Below are 17,221 nucleotides of genomic sequence, written 5' to 3'. Positions count from 1 at the left end.
CATCCTGTCCTCAACAGTCCTGCTCAGCATTTGCAAACGCAAGCCTGTGGGTGCTTCTAAGGAGTCAGTCCATTTCATATGTGGTCTTCCTCTTTTCCAGCTGCCTTCAACCTATCCCAGCATGATTGTCCTTTCCAAAGAACCTTGCCTTCCCATGATGTGTCCAAAGTACAGAAGCCTCACTTTCAACATTTTTGCCTCCAGAAATAGTTCAGGCTTGATGTACTCTAGACCAGTGGTTCTTAACGTGGGCGATAATGCCCCCCAGGGGGCGATTTCATTTTTCAGGGGGGCGGTAGAACGAAAAGGGGCGGTGTGGGGGCGCTGGAGCAGAAGGGGGGCGGTAGGGGGGCGCTGGAGCAAGCCAAACCTGTGAAGATGGCTGCAGCCTTTTTACAGTGTGCATGAATATATACTTTCCTCCAATTTTAATTTAGTTTCAGAATTTTTTAAAAAAAATTTTAGTTCCTGCATTTGTTTTTATGCCCTTTTTATATTTCTTTTTGCGTCTTAAAATTCACTTGCAACTAAATCATTAAATGTTACTTTTTGGGGGGCATTTCATTTTCTTGGAATTTGATTTTGTTTTCAGGGGTCATTGGATTTAAGTGTCTTAAATAAATAAATAAATAAATAAATAAATAAATAAATAAATAAATAAATAAATAAATAAATAAATCAATCAATCAATCACCACGGGGAGGGGGGCGATGATAACTTCCTCAATGGCTCAAGGGGGCGTTTCTTTCAAAAAGGTTAAGAACCACTGCTCTAGACCCACTTGCTTATCTTTCTGGCAGTGCAGGCTGTCTGCAAAGTTCTCCTCCAGGACCACATTTCAAACAAATATTTTTTCCCCATCAGCTTTCTTTACTGTCCAGCTTTCAGACCCATACATAATTATCAGGAATATAAGAGTGTGAATGATCTTGGCCTTTGTCTCCAGTGACATATTCTTACACACTACGATCTTTTCAAGTTCCTAGTTCACTGCTGCCCTTCTGAACCTCAGTCTTGTTCTGATTTCTTGGCTGCAGTCTCCATTTAGATTGATGACTGAGCCAAGGCATACAACATATTTAACCATTTAAATTTTTTCATTGTCAAAGTTATGTAGTTCTTTTGTTTTTAGTCTTCTTGATGTTCAACTGCAGTCCTGCTTTGGTACTTTCTTCTTCCACTTTCCATAAAAGTTGTTTTAAGTTATTGCTGCTTTCTGTCAGTAAGATAGCGTCACCTGCATATCTTAAATTATTGATGTTCCTTCCATCAATTTTCACTCTTCCATCTGAATCTAATCCCACTTTCCATATACAGTAATACATTCTGCATATAGATTCTACTGATCAGGGGATAAAACGCACCCTTGTCTGACAGTTTGGTTATAGGAAATCATTATGTCCCTCCATATTCAGTCCTAACAGCAGCTTTTTGTCTACAAGTTACACATCAGGACAATTAAGTACCGAGGCACACCCATTTCTTTCAGAACAATCTATAGTGTTTCATGATCCACATAGTCAAATGTTTTGCTGTGGTCTACAAAGCATAGACTGATCTTCTGAAATTCTTTGGTATTCTCTAGTAGTGAACAGATATTTGCAATATGGTCTCATATGCAGAATCCAGTTTGAACACCAGGCATTTCTCACTCCATATAAGGTGCTGCAACACAATGAGCATCCCTTTGCTTGCACGGGAAATTAGAGTAATGGTCTTATAGTTACTGCACTCCTTGGCATCTCCTTTCTTGGGGACTGGAACCTATATTGAGTGTTTCCAGACTGTGGATTATTTGTTGGCATACTCTTGTTAGGATTTTGACACACACAGTCTCTGTGGCTTGAAATTTTCCACTCAGCATCCCATTTAACCCTGCTGGTTTATTTCTTTCTAGCGTTTTCAGATTAGCTCTCACTTCACTTTCTAGAACTGCAGATTCTTCATCATAGAATTCCTCTTCAAAGGAGTCTGCCATCCTTTAATCTCTTATGCACAGGTCTTTAGTACAGTATACTGTACTATTTCACCTTCCCTTTATTTTCTCTTGGTCAGATAGTGTGCTTCCCTGTTGGTCATTCAGTACTTCTAATCTGCACTTAAATTTATTATTCTTATTATTCTTTAGATCTTCTGGAAAAGATCTGTTTTTATCTCTTTTGTTGTTCTCCTCTATTTCTTTGCATTGATAGTTGTACTAGTTCTCTTTGTATTGATGGGATAGTCATTGAAAAATTGCATTCAGGATTCTAACCCTATTTCTGTCACTTTTATTTTTGCTCCTCGCCTGTCTGACAATTCAAAGCGTTTCTTCCATCATCCATCTAGGGGTTTTTTTCCACTACAGGAATTGTATTTGCATTTCTACTTAATAATATCTCTGGCTTACATTCATGGTTCTTTTGGTTCACGGTTGGTTGTGTTTAGTAATGAAAATCTGTTATGTGGACTTTACATTAATGAGGAATGTTTAAATTATATTTTGGTGCTACAATCTACTATTTTCATCTTTATCAGTGCCACAGTCTGCTCTTGCTCCTGTTTTGGCAGAGAGAATTCAGTTTTTCCATCTCCTGTTGCCAGTTACATAGTCCATTTGATTTCTATATTGACTGTCTGGTGATATTCACATTTCCAGCTCTCTCTTAGCTTGTTTGAAGCAAGTATTTGTAATAAATAGATTGTTGGCAGGACTCTATGCCCTGCTCATTTCTGTCTCCTAGGCTGAACTTTTCAGCAACACTTGGCTCTTCTTTGTTCCCTACTTTTGTGTTCCAGTCAGCTATGATTATAAGCATGTGCTGTTTTGCTATGCACTCAATTTCCTCTTCGATGTTTGCATAAAAGCTTTCAATTTCATTTTCTTCAGAATTTGTAGTTGGAGCATAGGCTTGAATGATTGTTATTTTAGGTTTTCTATGGTGTCTGAATATCGTTCAGTCAAATCTTTCATTATAGGCCCTAACTGTCTGTGCTACATCTTGCCTCAGTATTAAAGAAACCCTGTTTCTTCTGAGTTTGTCATTTCCAGAGTAGCATACTTTGTACTTGCCTGACTGAAAATACCCCACTCTAGTCCATTTTAGTTCAATGACACCAAGCACAGCAATGTTTATACATTAAATTTCTTAACTGTTTCTAGTTTACCTTGATTCATATTACTTGTGTTCCATAGTCCAATTGTCTTGTACAGCATCAAAATTTCGTTTCACACTTCTCCACATATCAGTCACTAGATATCCTTTCAACTTTAATATAATTGCATTAGTGAGCATGCTATTCATATTTGTCCTTTACTCTTCCCCAGTAGCTGACTGAGTTTTTTCTATCCTGGGAGTCTCATCTTCCAGCACTCTCTCATTTCATTTTGGACTGTCTCATTATAGGGTATTCACGATAAGGAAATATAAGCAGGCATTTACAATTGCCACCTTTTGTGCAATACTAAAATTAGTTTGCTTGAGTGTTACTGCCAGTCACCTTCAGCTACAGCTGCTGCCTAGTAGATGCAGTTGCTGTCAGAGGACCACCACAAGCTATCTGTGGCACTAACACAATGACTTAAGAGATTAGCTTTGTGTGTAAAAGTGTATATTAAAAAAGAGCTCTACTCTGTTTACTGGAAATCCAAATTAATCCTTAATGGAATCTTAGATGGAGAGGAGTGATCACTCCAACAATTTCCACTGCAGTTTCTGAAACTCTATTTAGCCACTGCAATAAAAGAAAGCTGACAGGAAAAATATGATGTTGTGGGAAAAGCAGAAAGACAAAAGAGTATTATATCAAACCGGAGAATAACAACAACAACAAAAAAAGAATAACTGAAAAGAAAAACAGGAAATACAAAATATCAATGGGAAATTTAAATCTAGATGAGGGGGTCTAAAGATCAAGAGGGAAACATATTATCCTATCGGGATAAAATAAATACAAGATGGAAACAGTTGTACTGTATTTTCAAGAATATGACGGGGAGAAAAAGTGGTTTTCTTGTTTTTAATTCGGAGGAAGCCCCGCTGAGCACAGTTGGACTCCCTTCCGACATAATACGGATATTCGACCTGGAGTGGGGTGAAGCTGCAGCCAGCTACAGTCTCGAATTTCTCTCTTATTTCGACCGTGGGCTTTTGTTCCGAGGGCAAGAGGGAAATGACGTAAAGTCAGCCCTTTCTGGGGAAAAAAATCGTATTGTATGGTCAGGTCTACCCTTTGTGAAGCTCTGTGTTTTTAGCCCGAGAAGGTTGCGCCAGCTCCGATCCTTCCCTCCCCAAGATGGCCGCCCAGTTAGGGCTACAAGGATCCTTTGCCTTCGCCGAACCTCCCCCCCTCAAGATGGCGCCCTCGATGTCCCACAGCGTGCCTTCCCTAAGATGGCAGACAGCCCCGCCTCTCTTCTCTTCCCCTCCCTTCCCTTGTTTTGAATAAACTTTATTGAGAAGCCGGAGGGAAAGCAGGATCTTGGGCCTCGTTGAGGCCTTTGCCGTCGCAGGAAGCCTTAAAAAGGAACCGTTTCCTGTCTCTCTCTCTCTCTCTCCCACCCACCCCGCTTCGAAGGCCTCGATCCTCGCGCTGGAGTAGATGCTTCCCCCGTGGAAAAGGTTCCGGGATCTGGCGTACGAATCAGCAGAGTCTCGCGTCTGGTTTAAGGCCTAAGAAGAGAGGCGAGGAGCGCTCCGTTCCGGAAGAAGGAGAGCCGCGATGCAGGACTTCTCCTGGGAGTAAAGGGAAACTTGGCTGGGAATTGAGGGGCTTGGGAAGCCGACGCCGCCTTTCAGAGAGAAGCAAAAGCGAAGGTGCCTCGGGAGGGCGAGAGAGGCTGCAACGCTCCTTTGTGAGGCGTGAGGAAAAGCTGCGGATCTCTCTCCTGGGCGAGAAGTTTGAGAGTCTCCCGTTTCCGAGGGAAGCTCCCCCCGAATCTGAGGAGGGCATCCCAGGAAGATAAAGATAACTGGAAGGGCGAACGGCTGCCAACTTGAGGGGTGGGAGGGATGCGGAGAGTCGGGAAGTATGATTTTGAGGGCTTCAGATTCTTGCGGGGGGGGACCCCATAAAACTTTAGGTTGAAGTAGTGGGTTCAAGAGACGCCTTGTGAGGGGATACACCCGTTGTTTCTGGGCATGCAAGAAAGGCAAAGCTGACTTTGAAAGGGAGTGGATGATATATTTTAAGAAACACACACACCCTCCATTAGAGGGGGGGAAGGCCGGTTTTTCTTCGGACTTCAGCATGACCAGCTTCTCCAGCTTGGCGTAGCAGATCGGCGGAGGTTGCCTGGTTCCTGGGAATCTTCCTTCTTGGCGTGAACGCGGAGCAGCCACCGCCATGGCCTCCGTCCCCGTGTATTGTCTCTGCCGCCTGCCCTACGATGTCACTCGCTTCATGATCGAGTGCGATGTCTGTCAGGACTGGTTTCATGGCAGGTAAGAAACGAGGGCTGAGTGGGGACTGGTAGCGAGGAGCAGTAGTAACAAACCCATTATTATTATTATTATTATTGTTGTTATTATTATTATTATTATTATTATTATTATTATTATTATTATTATTATTATTATTATTATTATTATTATTGAAAGGGGGGAGTTTTTAACTTGGGAGCCCTAGCTGTGCAAATATATAAAATATGACAATATTTTTTGAAGGACAGTGGGCAAAAAAGTTGCACAACTGTGTCAGACCGAGGTTTAGCTAATCCTGCCTATGCTGTTTGCAAAAGTGTCCAGATATTTTCCTTTCCCTCCATAAGTGGGACTTTGTTTTCCTGTTTTTGCTTGACCTTAGTGGCGAACATTTGGTTATATACTGTGTCTGCACATGGTACTTTGAAGATGATTGCCAGGAATGGATTTTGCAGACTACAGCATGGATTTAAAGAAGTATGAATCCAGCAATATACTTCCAGTGCTTGCCTGCAAAATAATTAACATTCCTTAAGCAAGGCGACCTAAGCCTCCTATTGCTGTGGCAACTAAGGGGGAGGAGGGGACCTTTGACTCTTTGAATCTTTTTGATTACAGCGCTCATAACCCCTTACCATTGGCTTGGGACTTCTGGGAATTGCAGTTCAAAATATCTGGCAGGCAAAGGGTTACCTGCTTTTGTCCTACTGAATGCAGAAGGCTGAGCAGCAGTAGATGTTATAGAAATGCAGCACATAAAAGCTATCCTGTTTTCATTTTGTCTTTTCAACCCCACATAACCTCCACCTGCACATTTATAGAGTGTGTTTTTACATTCTGGAGCATGTGACCCTAAAATGAATCAGTACCGTGCCAGGACATGAATTCATGCAGCCGTGCAAAGCCTACTGAGCTACATATTTCCCCCCCCGCCCTTTTAAAACTAGGCTTTAAAATGGGCAAACACAGTTCCAGTTCCAGACCGCAGGGTGATACCTCTTCTTGAGTCAAAAGCAGGACCATGGGGAAATTTTTTGTACCACCGGGTTATCAAGAGGTATGCTGGGTTTATAGATTACCAAGTTAGGCTGGATCAAAGAAGGAAACTATCTAGCATAGTGTTGTGTGCAGTGATGCTCCAAAATGTCAAGCAGATATTTTCCCTAGCTCTTGTACCTGCCCTTGAGATGGACACGTGGAACATACGAAGTGGGTGAGCTCTGATTTGAGTGGTAGTTCATGTGATTCAGAGTCACAAGAAGATGGACTCTTGTGCAGTGCTGGGTAATTGTGAGAAGAGTCTCTGGGTTGTGTCTTGTTGTCAAGAACTGTTGCTTCTGTTTGTGGGAAGTACATGACTGTGTCCTTCTTTCTGCAAGCTGTGTTGGAGTGGAAGAGGATGCGGCAGCTGACATTGACTTGTATCACTGCCCCAACTGCCAACTTCTTCATGGACCATCTGTCAGTAAGTTCTGCTCCTGCTGGGCTTTGGTAATGGGATATAAGCAAGTATGCTAGTTCCTGCATGGCCTCTATTGGGGAACAAGTCACAAAATCCATAGTGTTGTTCAGATCCCCGTGATCAAGTGCTACTGCTGGATTGAAAAAAATGCGGGTGTAGAGATAAATTTCATACTTTCTGTCTGCTGAACTTTAGCCATTCTCAGCCTCTTTTTTTGGCCACAGCCATAAACAATATAAAAGAAATATAGACTGAATCAAGGTCACATAGCGAACCTTATAAGACGATACATGAAGAATTGTTTCCAGTCTGTGCCCCCCTTCAAATGTGCCAGCCCCCCCCAGGAGCCATATGGCCCCCATTGAGAATGGCTCTGCTAAAAGATGTGTAGTGAGGTTTGGGACTTGGGCTTCCAGCTACTGCCTACTCATTCTGTACTATACTGTTCCACTATTTGGTCATTAGCCCTTATTTCATCTAGTGCATTTGAATGACATTTTTTTTTGTTTTAATTCTCTTCCCTTCTCCCCCAAACCCACCTGCTGCCACTTAGTGAAACGGCGCCGGGGGAACCCAAAGCAGCCTGATGCGTCTGTGAATAAAGAGGTTGGCAAGACAGTGAAGACTGGCAGTAGTCAGTTCATCAAGGAACTTCGCAGCAGGACGTTTCCTAGGTAGGGTCATGTTTGATGGTTTCTGGGACACTTGGAAGAGAAGCAAAGAGTCGTGCCAAAAACCATGATGCAGGGGAGCTGGGCTTCCAAGAGAGTAAAGCCATTGCTCTGGGAGGCCAAGAATCTAGTACTTCTGGTTGGAACATTTTTATTCTACATTTGCCTGCTCAGAAGAAAGTCTTATGTCTGAGATTTTGCTTCCTTTGGCTGTTAAACCAGGGTGAACTTCTAGTTGATACAGTTGCAATATTAGGGCGTTTTTTGAGACCTTGGTAGATAGCCATGGAATCTTCTGTTGTCTCTCTCCCTTGTAGCCTGTAGATAGAACAAATCCTTCCTTCCCACACTTTAACCGTGACCTGTATATAGTATTGGCATCTTGTGTTGCTGAGTTAAAACACGTTAACCGCCACAAGTAGCTATGCCGGCTAGGACTGATGGGAGTTGCAGTCTGGCGCACATTCCCCACCTTTGATTTAATGGTCTGCTCCAGGCTTACCCTGTAGACAACTGGCTGTTGAAAAAAGGTGTTGATTGCTTCTCACCTCTCTGAGGATTTAGTAGGTGTGACAGTAGGAATAATATGGTAACAATCAGTTACATCAAGCTTGAGATTTATTTCTTTGGTGGTGGAATTTTGTGTATCTCAGCCTATTATGTCTTTATCCTAATTAAGGCGTTTTTGAAGGTGGTCTTTAAAAGCTTTTGTTAATTTTAGTTGTAAATTAAAAAGAAGGAACCAAAGAGAGGGACAAAGGAAATAAGTCGAACAGCCCTTTTTAAGCTATGAAAAAAATATGGCATCTACTTTAAGCCTGATTTTAAAGTGGCTTCTACAGTTGTTTTTAAACTGTTTTAAAATGCATTTATCCTTTTTATCGGAGAGCAGTTTCAGAGACCTGGTGGGCAGTAAAGCACTGAATGCTTTTAATGAACAAGCCTAACTGGCCCAGTAAATAGCTCCTCAGTTGCCCGGCGCGGTCTGGCGCACAGCTTGTTTTGGAATGAGACCTACTGTGTTATCTGTGACCTGTGATTTTTGTCTTCTTTCTTTCCTCCAGCAGCACAGCAACCCGGCTCCTTGGGGATTGTCTTTGCAGCTGCACACCCCTCTGCCCTGCCTGCCTGACAGGCAGCTGCACGGAAAGTCTCCCAGGAGAGGGCCAGGTGGAGTGGCAGTGGTTGCTGAGGAGAAAGAAACCAAAAGCAAAAGGAGGAGGACCCTTCCACCTCTTAAAATATAAACAACAGGCCAATTCATACTGGATGCTAAATGCTAAATCTTTTCTTTTTATCAGAATGAAAGGCAATCTAGAAGCATTTTAAGCAGACACATATTATAGAATGTTTCCAAACGTCATTTCTTCCAGCAAGTCCTAGGAGCAAATAGTATGTTAAAAAATTTTGAGTGAAGAAATGATACTTTTAATAAAACAATATTCTTTATAACAATTCCAAACTAAAAGACAGCAAAACAACAACAAACTACAAGATATCTTAAATATGTATTCCAGTGGTGGACAGCCTAGAACCATCCAGATGTTTTGGTCTACAGTGCCCATCAGCCTCACCCAGGAGGCCCGTGGTAAGGTCTTGTGAGATTGGTAGGCACAGCATGTGGAAGGCCAAAGTTTACCCAGCCCAGGTGTACTAGACAAACCAAGATGTAGGGAGAAACTGTTAGATTAGTTGCTGGTGAGCTCTCCATATTCTCTAATACAGTGTTTCCCAACCTTAGGTAGCCCAGGTGTTCTTGGACTGCAACTCCCAGAAACTTCAGCCAGTGCAGCTTGTGGTGAAGGCTTCTGGGAGTTGCAGTCCAAGAACACCTGGGTTACCCAAGGTTGGGAACCACTGCTCTATCAGATTTGCTTAAATGGGGTTGATACTCCTCTGTAACCTTGGTGAACCAAAGCTTGTATACTTGTCCTAACTCCCTTCCGCTTCCTCAGTGCGGATGAGGTGATCCTAAAGCCAAGCGGAGCCCAGCTGACTGTGGAGTTTCTGGAGGAGAACAGCTTCAGTGTACCAATCCTTGTTCTGAAGAAGGACGGGCTGGGTATGACTCTTCCCCCTCCATCCTTCACTGTGCACGACGTGGAGCATTATGTGGGTGAGTGACTAAAAGGAGCTCCTTTTTGCTGCTGCTGCTGTTGGTGGTGGTGGGGAGCCTTTGTCTTCAATCTCTTTTGTGCTACAACTTCTGCAGTCCCTTGCCTTTGGCTGTTCTGGCTAAGGATTTCCACAGTTCGCTTTCAAATAGTTGGAAAGCTATAGATTCTTCACTTTTGCCCTGTGGGGTGGTTTAGCTGCATGGCTGTGCTTGGCATTACAGCCTAGGGCCCCATGCTTCCCACATTAAAAAAATATCTCTGAAAGGCTCATTGCCACCTTGAGGGAAAGGGGATCAGTTTTGTCCTGCTTTCCCTGTCTGTCGTTCTAGGATGGGGAATTTGAAAACAGAAGTCATTTTTGCAGCCACTGCAGGCACAGGGGAGGGAGGGGTTAAAAAATGAAGCAAAACATATTTTGCTGGTGGGGGACACCAGAGAGGATATGGGCCTCCAAGGTCTTCGTGTGTGTGTGTGTGTGTGTGTGTGTGTGTGTGTGTGTGTGAGAGAGAGAGAGAGAGAGAGAGAGAGAGAGAGAGAGAGAGACTTCTGGACCTCTCGCAGCTGCCCACCCCCCACTTTATGGACGTCTAGGTTTTCACTGATGAAGTAACAAAGAAAAAGGCACTTTATCCTTCATCTTTGGTTACAGGTGGGCAGGAAATAGCTTTCCGGGTGATTTGCAGTTGATTGGCAAGGAGTTCTGATTCAAAATTGTTTCTTAATCACACCAACCACAGGACTTTCCTCACAGAAATCAGACAGTTAAAATAAAGAAGGTTCAGGGAAAACTGCAAGTGAATGTTTGAGTGAAAAGACTAAGCTCAGAATCTGCTCTGAAGCACTCTGTTTTTCAAATTCTGCTTGTTATTTGCTGTCTCTGCCCTTGGGTTTTTAGTGAAAATGAAGTGGATCAAACAAACATAAAAACTGGACAGCACTGCCACAGGCCACTTAAATTGCTCATTTTTTAGCCCCCAAGTCTATGCTAAAGATGTACTACAGACATTGGTGACTTGCTTTATCAGCAGTCTGCTTGACATGTAGAGTAAGTCAGCAGCACAGTTGCTCTGAACCATTTCCTTCCACTGTTTCTCAGGAAAGGTTTTCTGTTGGAGGTGTTCTGTGGTGCTTTCTCAATTTTGCCTGAGGCAAAATGGAAGCCTCGTCAGCCTGGGCAGCGCTCCTAGATTGGTAGTTTCCAACTGTGCATTCTTCGGTGTGTTGCATCACAGCCCTCAAAATGATTGCCCACTGGGCCATTCTGCTTGGGAATTCTGGGAGCTGTAGTCCTACACTATCTGGGGACCTCTGTGTGGCGACCAGTGCCCTAGAACTCGCTGCTGAATTTCTGACAATGCCATATGCAGTCCTCCACCTGCTGTTAGAAGCAGGCCAGTCTGGAGCGAAGGAGGAAAAAAAGGATCCTGTGATCTGTGCCAGTTTGGTGGTTGGCTTTTGCCAAGAAAGCCACCAGGGTGAAGGAGTTGTTGTCACCTTCTGCTGCAGTTTGGCTGGAGAGAATTTGGAGCTGTTGGTGCCCAGCTGATGAGCAAGCGGCGGTTTGACTGCGCTTCCCATCGCCTTGGATAAGCGTAGCTTGTGATACACAATGAGGTAGACTGTGGCCTAACAGTACCTGAGGAGAAGGAGGCATGCATTCCCTTTCCCTGCACTGCTTTGAGGCTGTATTAAATCCCAGTCACTGTGTTGTGTCCTGCTCCTTGAAGACTGCTTGTTGGTTATTCCATAATGGAGTATATCCATGCTGACCCCTTAAGGAAAGAGGTAGAAGAAAGTAACAGCTACTGGGGGTGGATGGGTACTATGGTACTACTGAGTTTCTGGAGACCTTGTTGAGTGCTTCACAACAGCATGATTGTTGGTGATAGAGTCGTTCTCTGCCAGGGAGGGGAAAGGAGCTGTGTGGCTCTATCCTGTAGTTGCCATCCCCTTTTCTCTCCAGACGTCTCGCCTCCTGAGCACTGCAGGCATATGGCATCCTTGGTTTGTTTGTTTGTTTTTCAACAGGTGCTGACAAGGAGATTGATGTGATTGACGTGACACGCCAGGCCGACCTCAAGATGCGCCTGGGCGACTTTGTCAGCTATTACTGCGGCAGCCGGAGGGAGAAAGTGCTCAACGTGATCAGCCTGGAGTTCTCCGAGACCAGGCAAGCAAAGGAGTGGGATGGGGTGGGCGGCACAATGGCAGCCATGCCAGCTTCTGGTTCTTCTCCACCAGGGGAAAACTTTGCGGAAGCATTCTCATATTTGCCAGAAAACGGTTCTATTTCTGCTCAGTTTCTTGGCATCCCAAAGTTAGCCGGTTTTGTTTTTCACCTTTCACACGTGTATTTGCAGTTTCCATGTGGCCTTTTCTCTGTAGCTTTCTAAATGCAGCAGGAGTGAGAGGGAGGTCCCTTTACCTCTCATGTTTGCAACAGGAATTGGAAGTCCTCATAAACATAAAGGCATGGGGCAGGATGAACAAAGTCAAGTTCCCAGTGTGACCCTCACGATCTCGATAACCTGCAATAAAATTGTGGGTCCCACAATTGACGGATCACACTTCTAGAAGTCTCCAAGGGGCACAGTTTACTATTTATATGTAATTTCCAGATCAGGTTTAGGCCAGGAAAGGTATTTTTTTTAAAGGAAATGACTCACCAGCCATTCCCTGATTTTAGGAAAAGATTCTTGCAGCCTGAAGAAGACTTATTAGGACCCAGAATTGCATAAAATGGCAAACTGAGAAGCTTTGAGTGCACATCTTGTCATTTGAAGGACCAGCAATTTTAGGTAGTGTTGACATGGGCAGGGGAAGCAGAAATATCTCCAGACTCTCAGAAACCTCTGTTTGGAAGATGAGTCTTGTTTTGGGAAGCTTGCATTTAATGTTGGCTGGAGGTCCTACCAGGAGGACAGGGAACCATGCGCCCCTTTTCCATCCTCTACTGTGTCACAGCACTTGTTCCATTCTGGTGCATTCTGTTGGGACACAATAGCGGATGCCCTCCTTCAACTGCTTGTCTCTGAGAAGGGAGAGGAAGCAATATGGCAGCAACATTTTGCCTCCCTCTGATTTGGCTGTGGCTATAGAAGCAGCTGCCGTGAGACGTAGCTTCCTGGAGGCGACTGTGGCTGGGTGAGGCAGGCTGCAAGTCCTCTGCAGTCAGGAGAATGAATGAAGGCAGAGTCAGCTACAAATAATGCAAAAACCACTGCTAGGAAGAAAATGTATTTTTCCCCCTTGGAAGGGTTAATGTGGTTGAATGGTGGCAAGGATGGCTGTAGAACGTGGTGGGAGTGTGAAAACAGATTACAAACCACAATCAAATTTATCTCAGAAAGGTTAGCTTCCAAAATTAATTCATTCAAAATGTGGAATTTTTTTTTGTTCCACATTTGTTGCATTTCCCCAAATTCCACTCCTTTTTTCTTTTTGCCTCAGTTCCACCCCAGGTTGCAAGATTTCATATTTTGGATAGTCCTTCAAAGCATGCATTTATGGGTGTCAGTTTGCCCATTGACTAAACCATGCTTGTTGGGGGCGTGATGGTGCTGCGGGTTAAACTGAAGAAGCCTCTGTGCTGCAAGGTCGGAAGACCAGCGGTCATAAGATCGAGTCCACGCGACAGAGTGAGCTCCTGTCGCTTGTCCCAGTGCCTGCCAACCTAGCAGTTCAAAAGCGTGTAAAAATGCGAGTAAATAAATAGGGACCACCTCGGTGGGAAGGTAACGGCGTGCCAAGTCCAGTCGCGCTGGCCACGTAACCATGGAAAATGTCTTCGGACAAACACTGGCTCTATGGGTTGGAAACGGGGATGAGCACCGCCCCCTAGAGTTGGACATGACTGGACTAAATGTCAAGGGGAACCTTTACTTTTTAAACCATGCTGGTATATATTTTTCAAATATATGAGTTCTAGCTGTTCACTTTTTAAAAGTGTGTACATTATTATACACTTTGTTTGTGTGTTCCCAGAACTTTGTGAGATTTCTGAGGCAAGGTGTGCTTCCTTTTGTGGATGGTCTTGGGAGGTACAAATATTTTGTAGGGAGATAAAAATCCAACATATTTCTTTTCTGTCCTTAGAAGTAACACAAAGGGAGAATTTGTATGAATATTCTTAGGACCTCAGAGCTACAAAGAATATCTTACAGTTAGCAAAGTCATCTTTGTTTACATATGAAAAATGCTTCAAAAATTACAACAGGGAGCATGAAGGATTTTCTAAAGTTAGTGAGCATGAAAGGAGTAGCTTGATAGTATTATAATCAATGTGAGAAGCAGTACTATAATCTTTCCCTGAGAATGCTTTTACACTTGTTCAGTTTCTGTCCTTGCACTGCTGTTAAAAACATGGGCAGAAATGGTGCTAAGAAAATCTAAACAGTCCAAGTAAGAAGCACCGGTGTTGGGGAAAAAAGTTTAAAGTTATTTTTCAAGAGCTGAGTTGTGTAGGAGGTTTTGGGGTGTTTTATCTTGTGTGTTCATGCTAAAACAGAGCTGCAGAAAACGATTGCTTTCAAGAAGGTTGGTGGAAAGAAGGACAAAGTGATGTGAGGGAGTTTCTGCCTCACTTTGCCCTCCCCCCATCTAATCATCTAAGGTGTACCTCCACCCAGTTTGGGCTCTGGCTCCATGGCCTCCTGGAATGCAGAACCTGATAGATTCCTTCTTATATAATGTGAGGTTTAACAGGAGATTCCTCACCACTGATATAGAGGCGGAAGGGGAGCAGAGGAACCTCCTTGATACGTAATGCTGTGCCTGTGAGCCTGGAAGGCACTGGGTTAACATCTTGCCTGAGAACTGAGCTAAACATGGCATGGGACATGTACGGAGTGTTGTCTTGCTCTCTGCTTTAAAAAAACAATACCACCACACCCAGAAGAGCCTCTGCTTGCCATTAGAAGCAGGCCAGTCTGGAGCAAAGGAGGAAAAAAAGGATCCTGTGTTCCCTGCCAGTTTGGTGGTTGGCTTTTGCCAAGAAAGCCACCAGGGTGAAGGAGTTGTTGTCACCTTCTGCTGCAGTTTGGCTGGAGAGAATTTGGAGCTGTTGGTGCCCAGCTGAGGAGCAAGTGGTGGTTCAACTGCACTTCCCATCGCTTTGGATAAGCGTAGCTTGTGATGCACAATGAGGTAGACTATGGCCTGACGGTATCTGAGGGGAAGGAGGCATACATCCCCTTTCCCTGCACTGCTTTAAGGCTGTATTAAATCCCAGTCACTGCGTTGCATCTTGCTGCAGGAGGCTGTCAGTGTCAGCAAAGAGGTATGATTTGGCTGTGCTCTGCCTTGAGTCAGTATCGCTTTTTCATTTAGCTGATCAAGTGAAGATCCTCAATGGTTTTGGTGCCAGTGTCCACACTGGCCCTCAGTGTGATTTGGTATGAACTCATGACTCCCTTTTCCTTTGATACTGCCTACCTGGTGATCCCTGGCTCTCCTTCCTTATTTTCTTTTTTGTCTGTGTAGAGGTGAACTAGCACTAAATGTATGTATCAATGCAGTGATAAGGTGGTCTAGAACTAAATTCAGTAGTTTGGTTTTTAAAAAAAAACTTTGAGGTGATAGGAGAAAGATCTCAGGAGTGGGTATTCCCACTGTCACAGAACTTTGCGCCCCAGCTTAATACATCTGGAGTAGTCCAGCTTGTTGATTTCCCCCCTTAATTTCCAGGCTCTCTAACTTGGTGGAAACTCCGAAGATTGTGCGCAAGTTGTCCTGGGTGGAGAACCTGTGGCCGGGGGAGTCGGTGTTTGAGCGGCCCAATGTACAGAAATACTGCCTAATGGGAGTGAAGGACAGCTACACAGATTTCCACATTGACTTTGGGGGCACCTCTGTCTGGTACCACGTGCTGCGGGTAAGGTTGTGATTCAGAAGGCAGGGATGGGAGGAATGGGTTTTTAAGAGCTGAGCCATACCTTCAGAAAGTTGACATGATTATTCTTTGTCCAGATTCCAGATGGGAGTTGAATGTTGGAATATATATATATTCTTTTCAAGACTTTCCTTATTATACAAAAAAGAGTAAAAATAAATAGATGCAGACCTGAGGCCTGAAGTGCTCTAATATAGCCCTTATGCGGTATTCTGGATCTATGAAAAGGAGTCACCCAGAAGCTTATGCTTAGCATTGTGTGTTCATAGGATGTTGTCAAAACCTATCGCCAGGCTTCTTCTGCCAGGGCAATTGGACCGAAGCTGCAGGGGAGCCAGTCCATGCTTGGGATTTGGTCCCTATATACCATAGGTCCTCTACACATTCCTGAATAGCAGCTCCCAGGATCCTTCAGCCTAGCGTGTCCTGGATAGGGCTGATGGGATTGTATTCATAGCAACAGTGGTAGGGCCATGCATTCCCTGCCTCTGACATATTACATATCCGTCCCTGATTGCCACTCCTGACAAAGATGGAGTTACCTTTCTAGAGTTTGGCGTGATTTTTGTTCCATCATTATGTGGGAAAATGGCGGGCCAACAGCAGATGGTTCAGAGTGATTGTATATGTCAGGTGCTGAGGAAACTTGGCATAGTGAGTCTATGGATGAAAGGAGATTAACCCAAAGGCAAAGCACTTGACTTAACCTAGCACAAAAAGTAGTTCTTCACTTAAGCTATGAAATCTTGCAGCTTGCCAAGGATGGATGAGTGAGGCATCTGTGGAGGTTGCTTTAAGGCCGTGTTGAGATTGGGCCGCGTAGACAGAAAACATTGGTCGTCTGTTGTGCCCCACATTCAGTGCTCCTGTGTAAAGTAATGTGCTGCTTCCTCAACACCCACTGACTCTGCCCTTTGGCAACATCTGGTTTTGTCTGGTTTGTCTTCTCCACAATCCCTTCAGTTTCAGTAGTTTTGAAAAGCAAAGATAAATGTGGCATATCAGGCAGGAATGAACTCTCCGGATGAGGAAGGAGTTTGTTAGTGCCAAAGACAGGAATCTTTGGCCCTCTAGATGTTTTGGACTGTAATGCTGGATGGGAGCTGCAAGACCAAATCCTCTGGTAGGCCAAAAGTTCCCCACCCCTGACCCTAGGAGGCTCTCATAGTTTTTTAATTCAAACCTTTTCCGCAGGGAGAAAAAATTTTCTACCTAGTGCGCCCGTCGGCTGCCAATTTGACGCTCTTTGAGGCATGGAGCAGTTCATCCAATCAGAACGAGATGTTCTTTGGGGACCAGGTGGACAAATGCTATCGTTGCCCAGTCCGTCAGGGGCAGACACTCTTCATACCGACAGGTACGGCATCCCTGGGGCTCGAGCCCAGCAACTTTAGCTGGCAAGCACTGTTGCCATCGCTCTTTCTGTAATGCTGCCCATGCTTTTATGTCCTCCCTTTGCAAGCACCCTCCTTTTGCCTTCCTATGGCTTCCATTCAGAAAGACCTACACTGTTGTTGGGAAGGGATAAGGCCCAGTTGCTTCCTCCTCTCTTGAAATCCCCAAATTGACCTGGTGCCTTAAGGAGCAGCAGAAGGCTTTCTCCCATCAGTCCTGTTAGGCATCCAGTTAACTTCTGTACACAGACTTCAGGGGGGGGGCACCTGCGCCTTAGGCTGCCA

At 44.4% G+C, this 17,221-nt stretch overlaps 1 protein-coding gene across 1 annotated transcript in view; it reads left to right on the top strand.

The window, feature by feature from the left end:
• Positions 1-4,170: 4,170 nt before the first annotated feature.
• PHF8 (PHD finger protein 8) overlaps positions 4,171-17,221 on the top strand; it is a 29,953-nt gene continuing 16,902 nt past the window's right edge. Inside the window, exons 1-7 of the mRNA XM_020792952.3 lie at positions 4,171-5,423; positions 6,782-6,867; positions 7,418-7,538; positions 9,491-9,651; positions 11,681-11,822; positions 15,338-15,524; positions 16,737-16,899. Coding sequence (XP_020648611.3) covers positions 5,326-5,423; positions 6,782-6,867; positions 7,418-7,538; positions 9,491-9,651; positions 11,681-11,822; positions 15,338-15,524; positions 16,737-16,899 — 958 coding nt within the window. The 5' untranslated portion in view covers positions 4,171-5,325. The remainder of the gene's footprint in view (positions 5,424-6,781; positions 6,868-7,417; positions 7,539-9,490; positions 9,652-11,680; positions 11,823-15,337; positions 15,525-16,736; positions 16,900-17,221) is intronic.

Source organism: Pogona vitticeps, chromosome 2 (genome assembly GCF_051106095.1).
Source record: "Pogona vitticeps strain Pit_001003342236 chromosome 2, PviZW2.1, whole genome shotgun sequence".
Lineage (NCBI taxonomy): Eukaryota > Metazoa > Chordata > Lepidosauria > Squamata > Agamidae > Pogona > Pogona vitticeps.
Note: the sequence above shows the minus strand (reverse complement) of the source record. Positions and strands in the feature narration are given on the sequence as shown.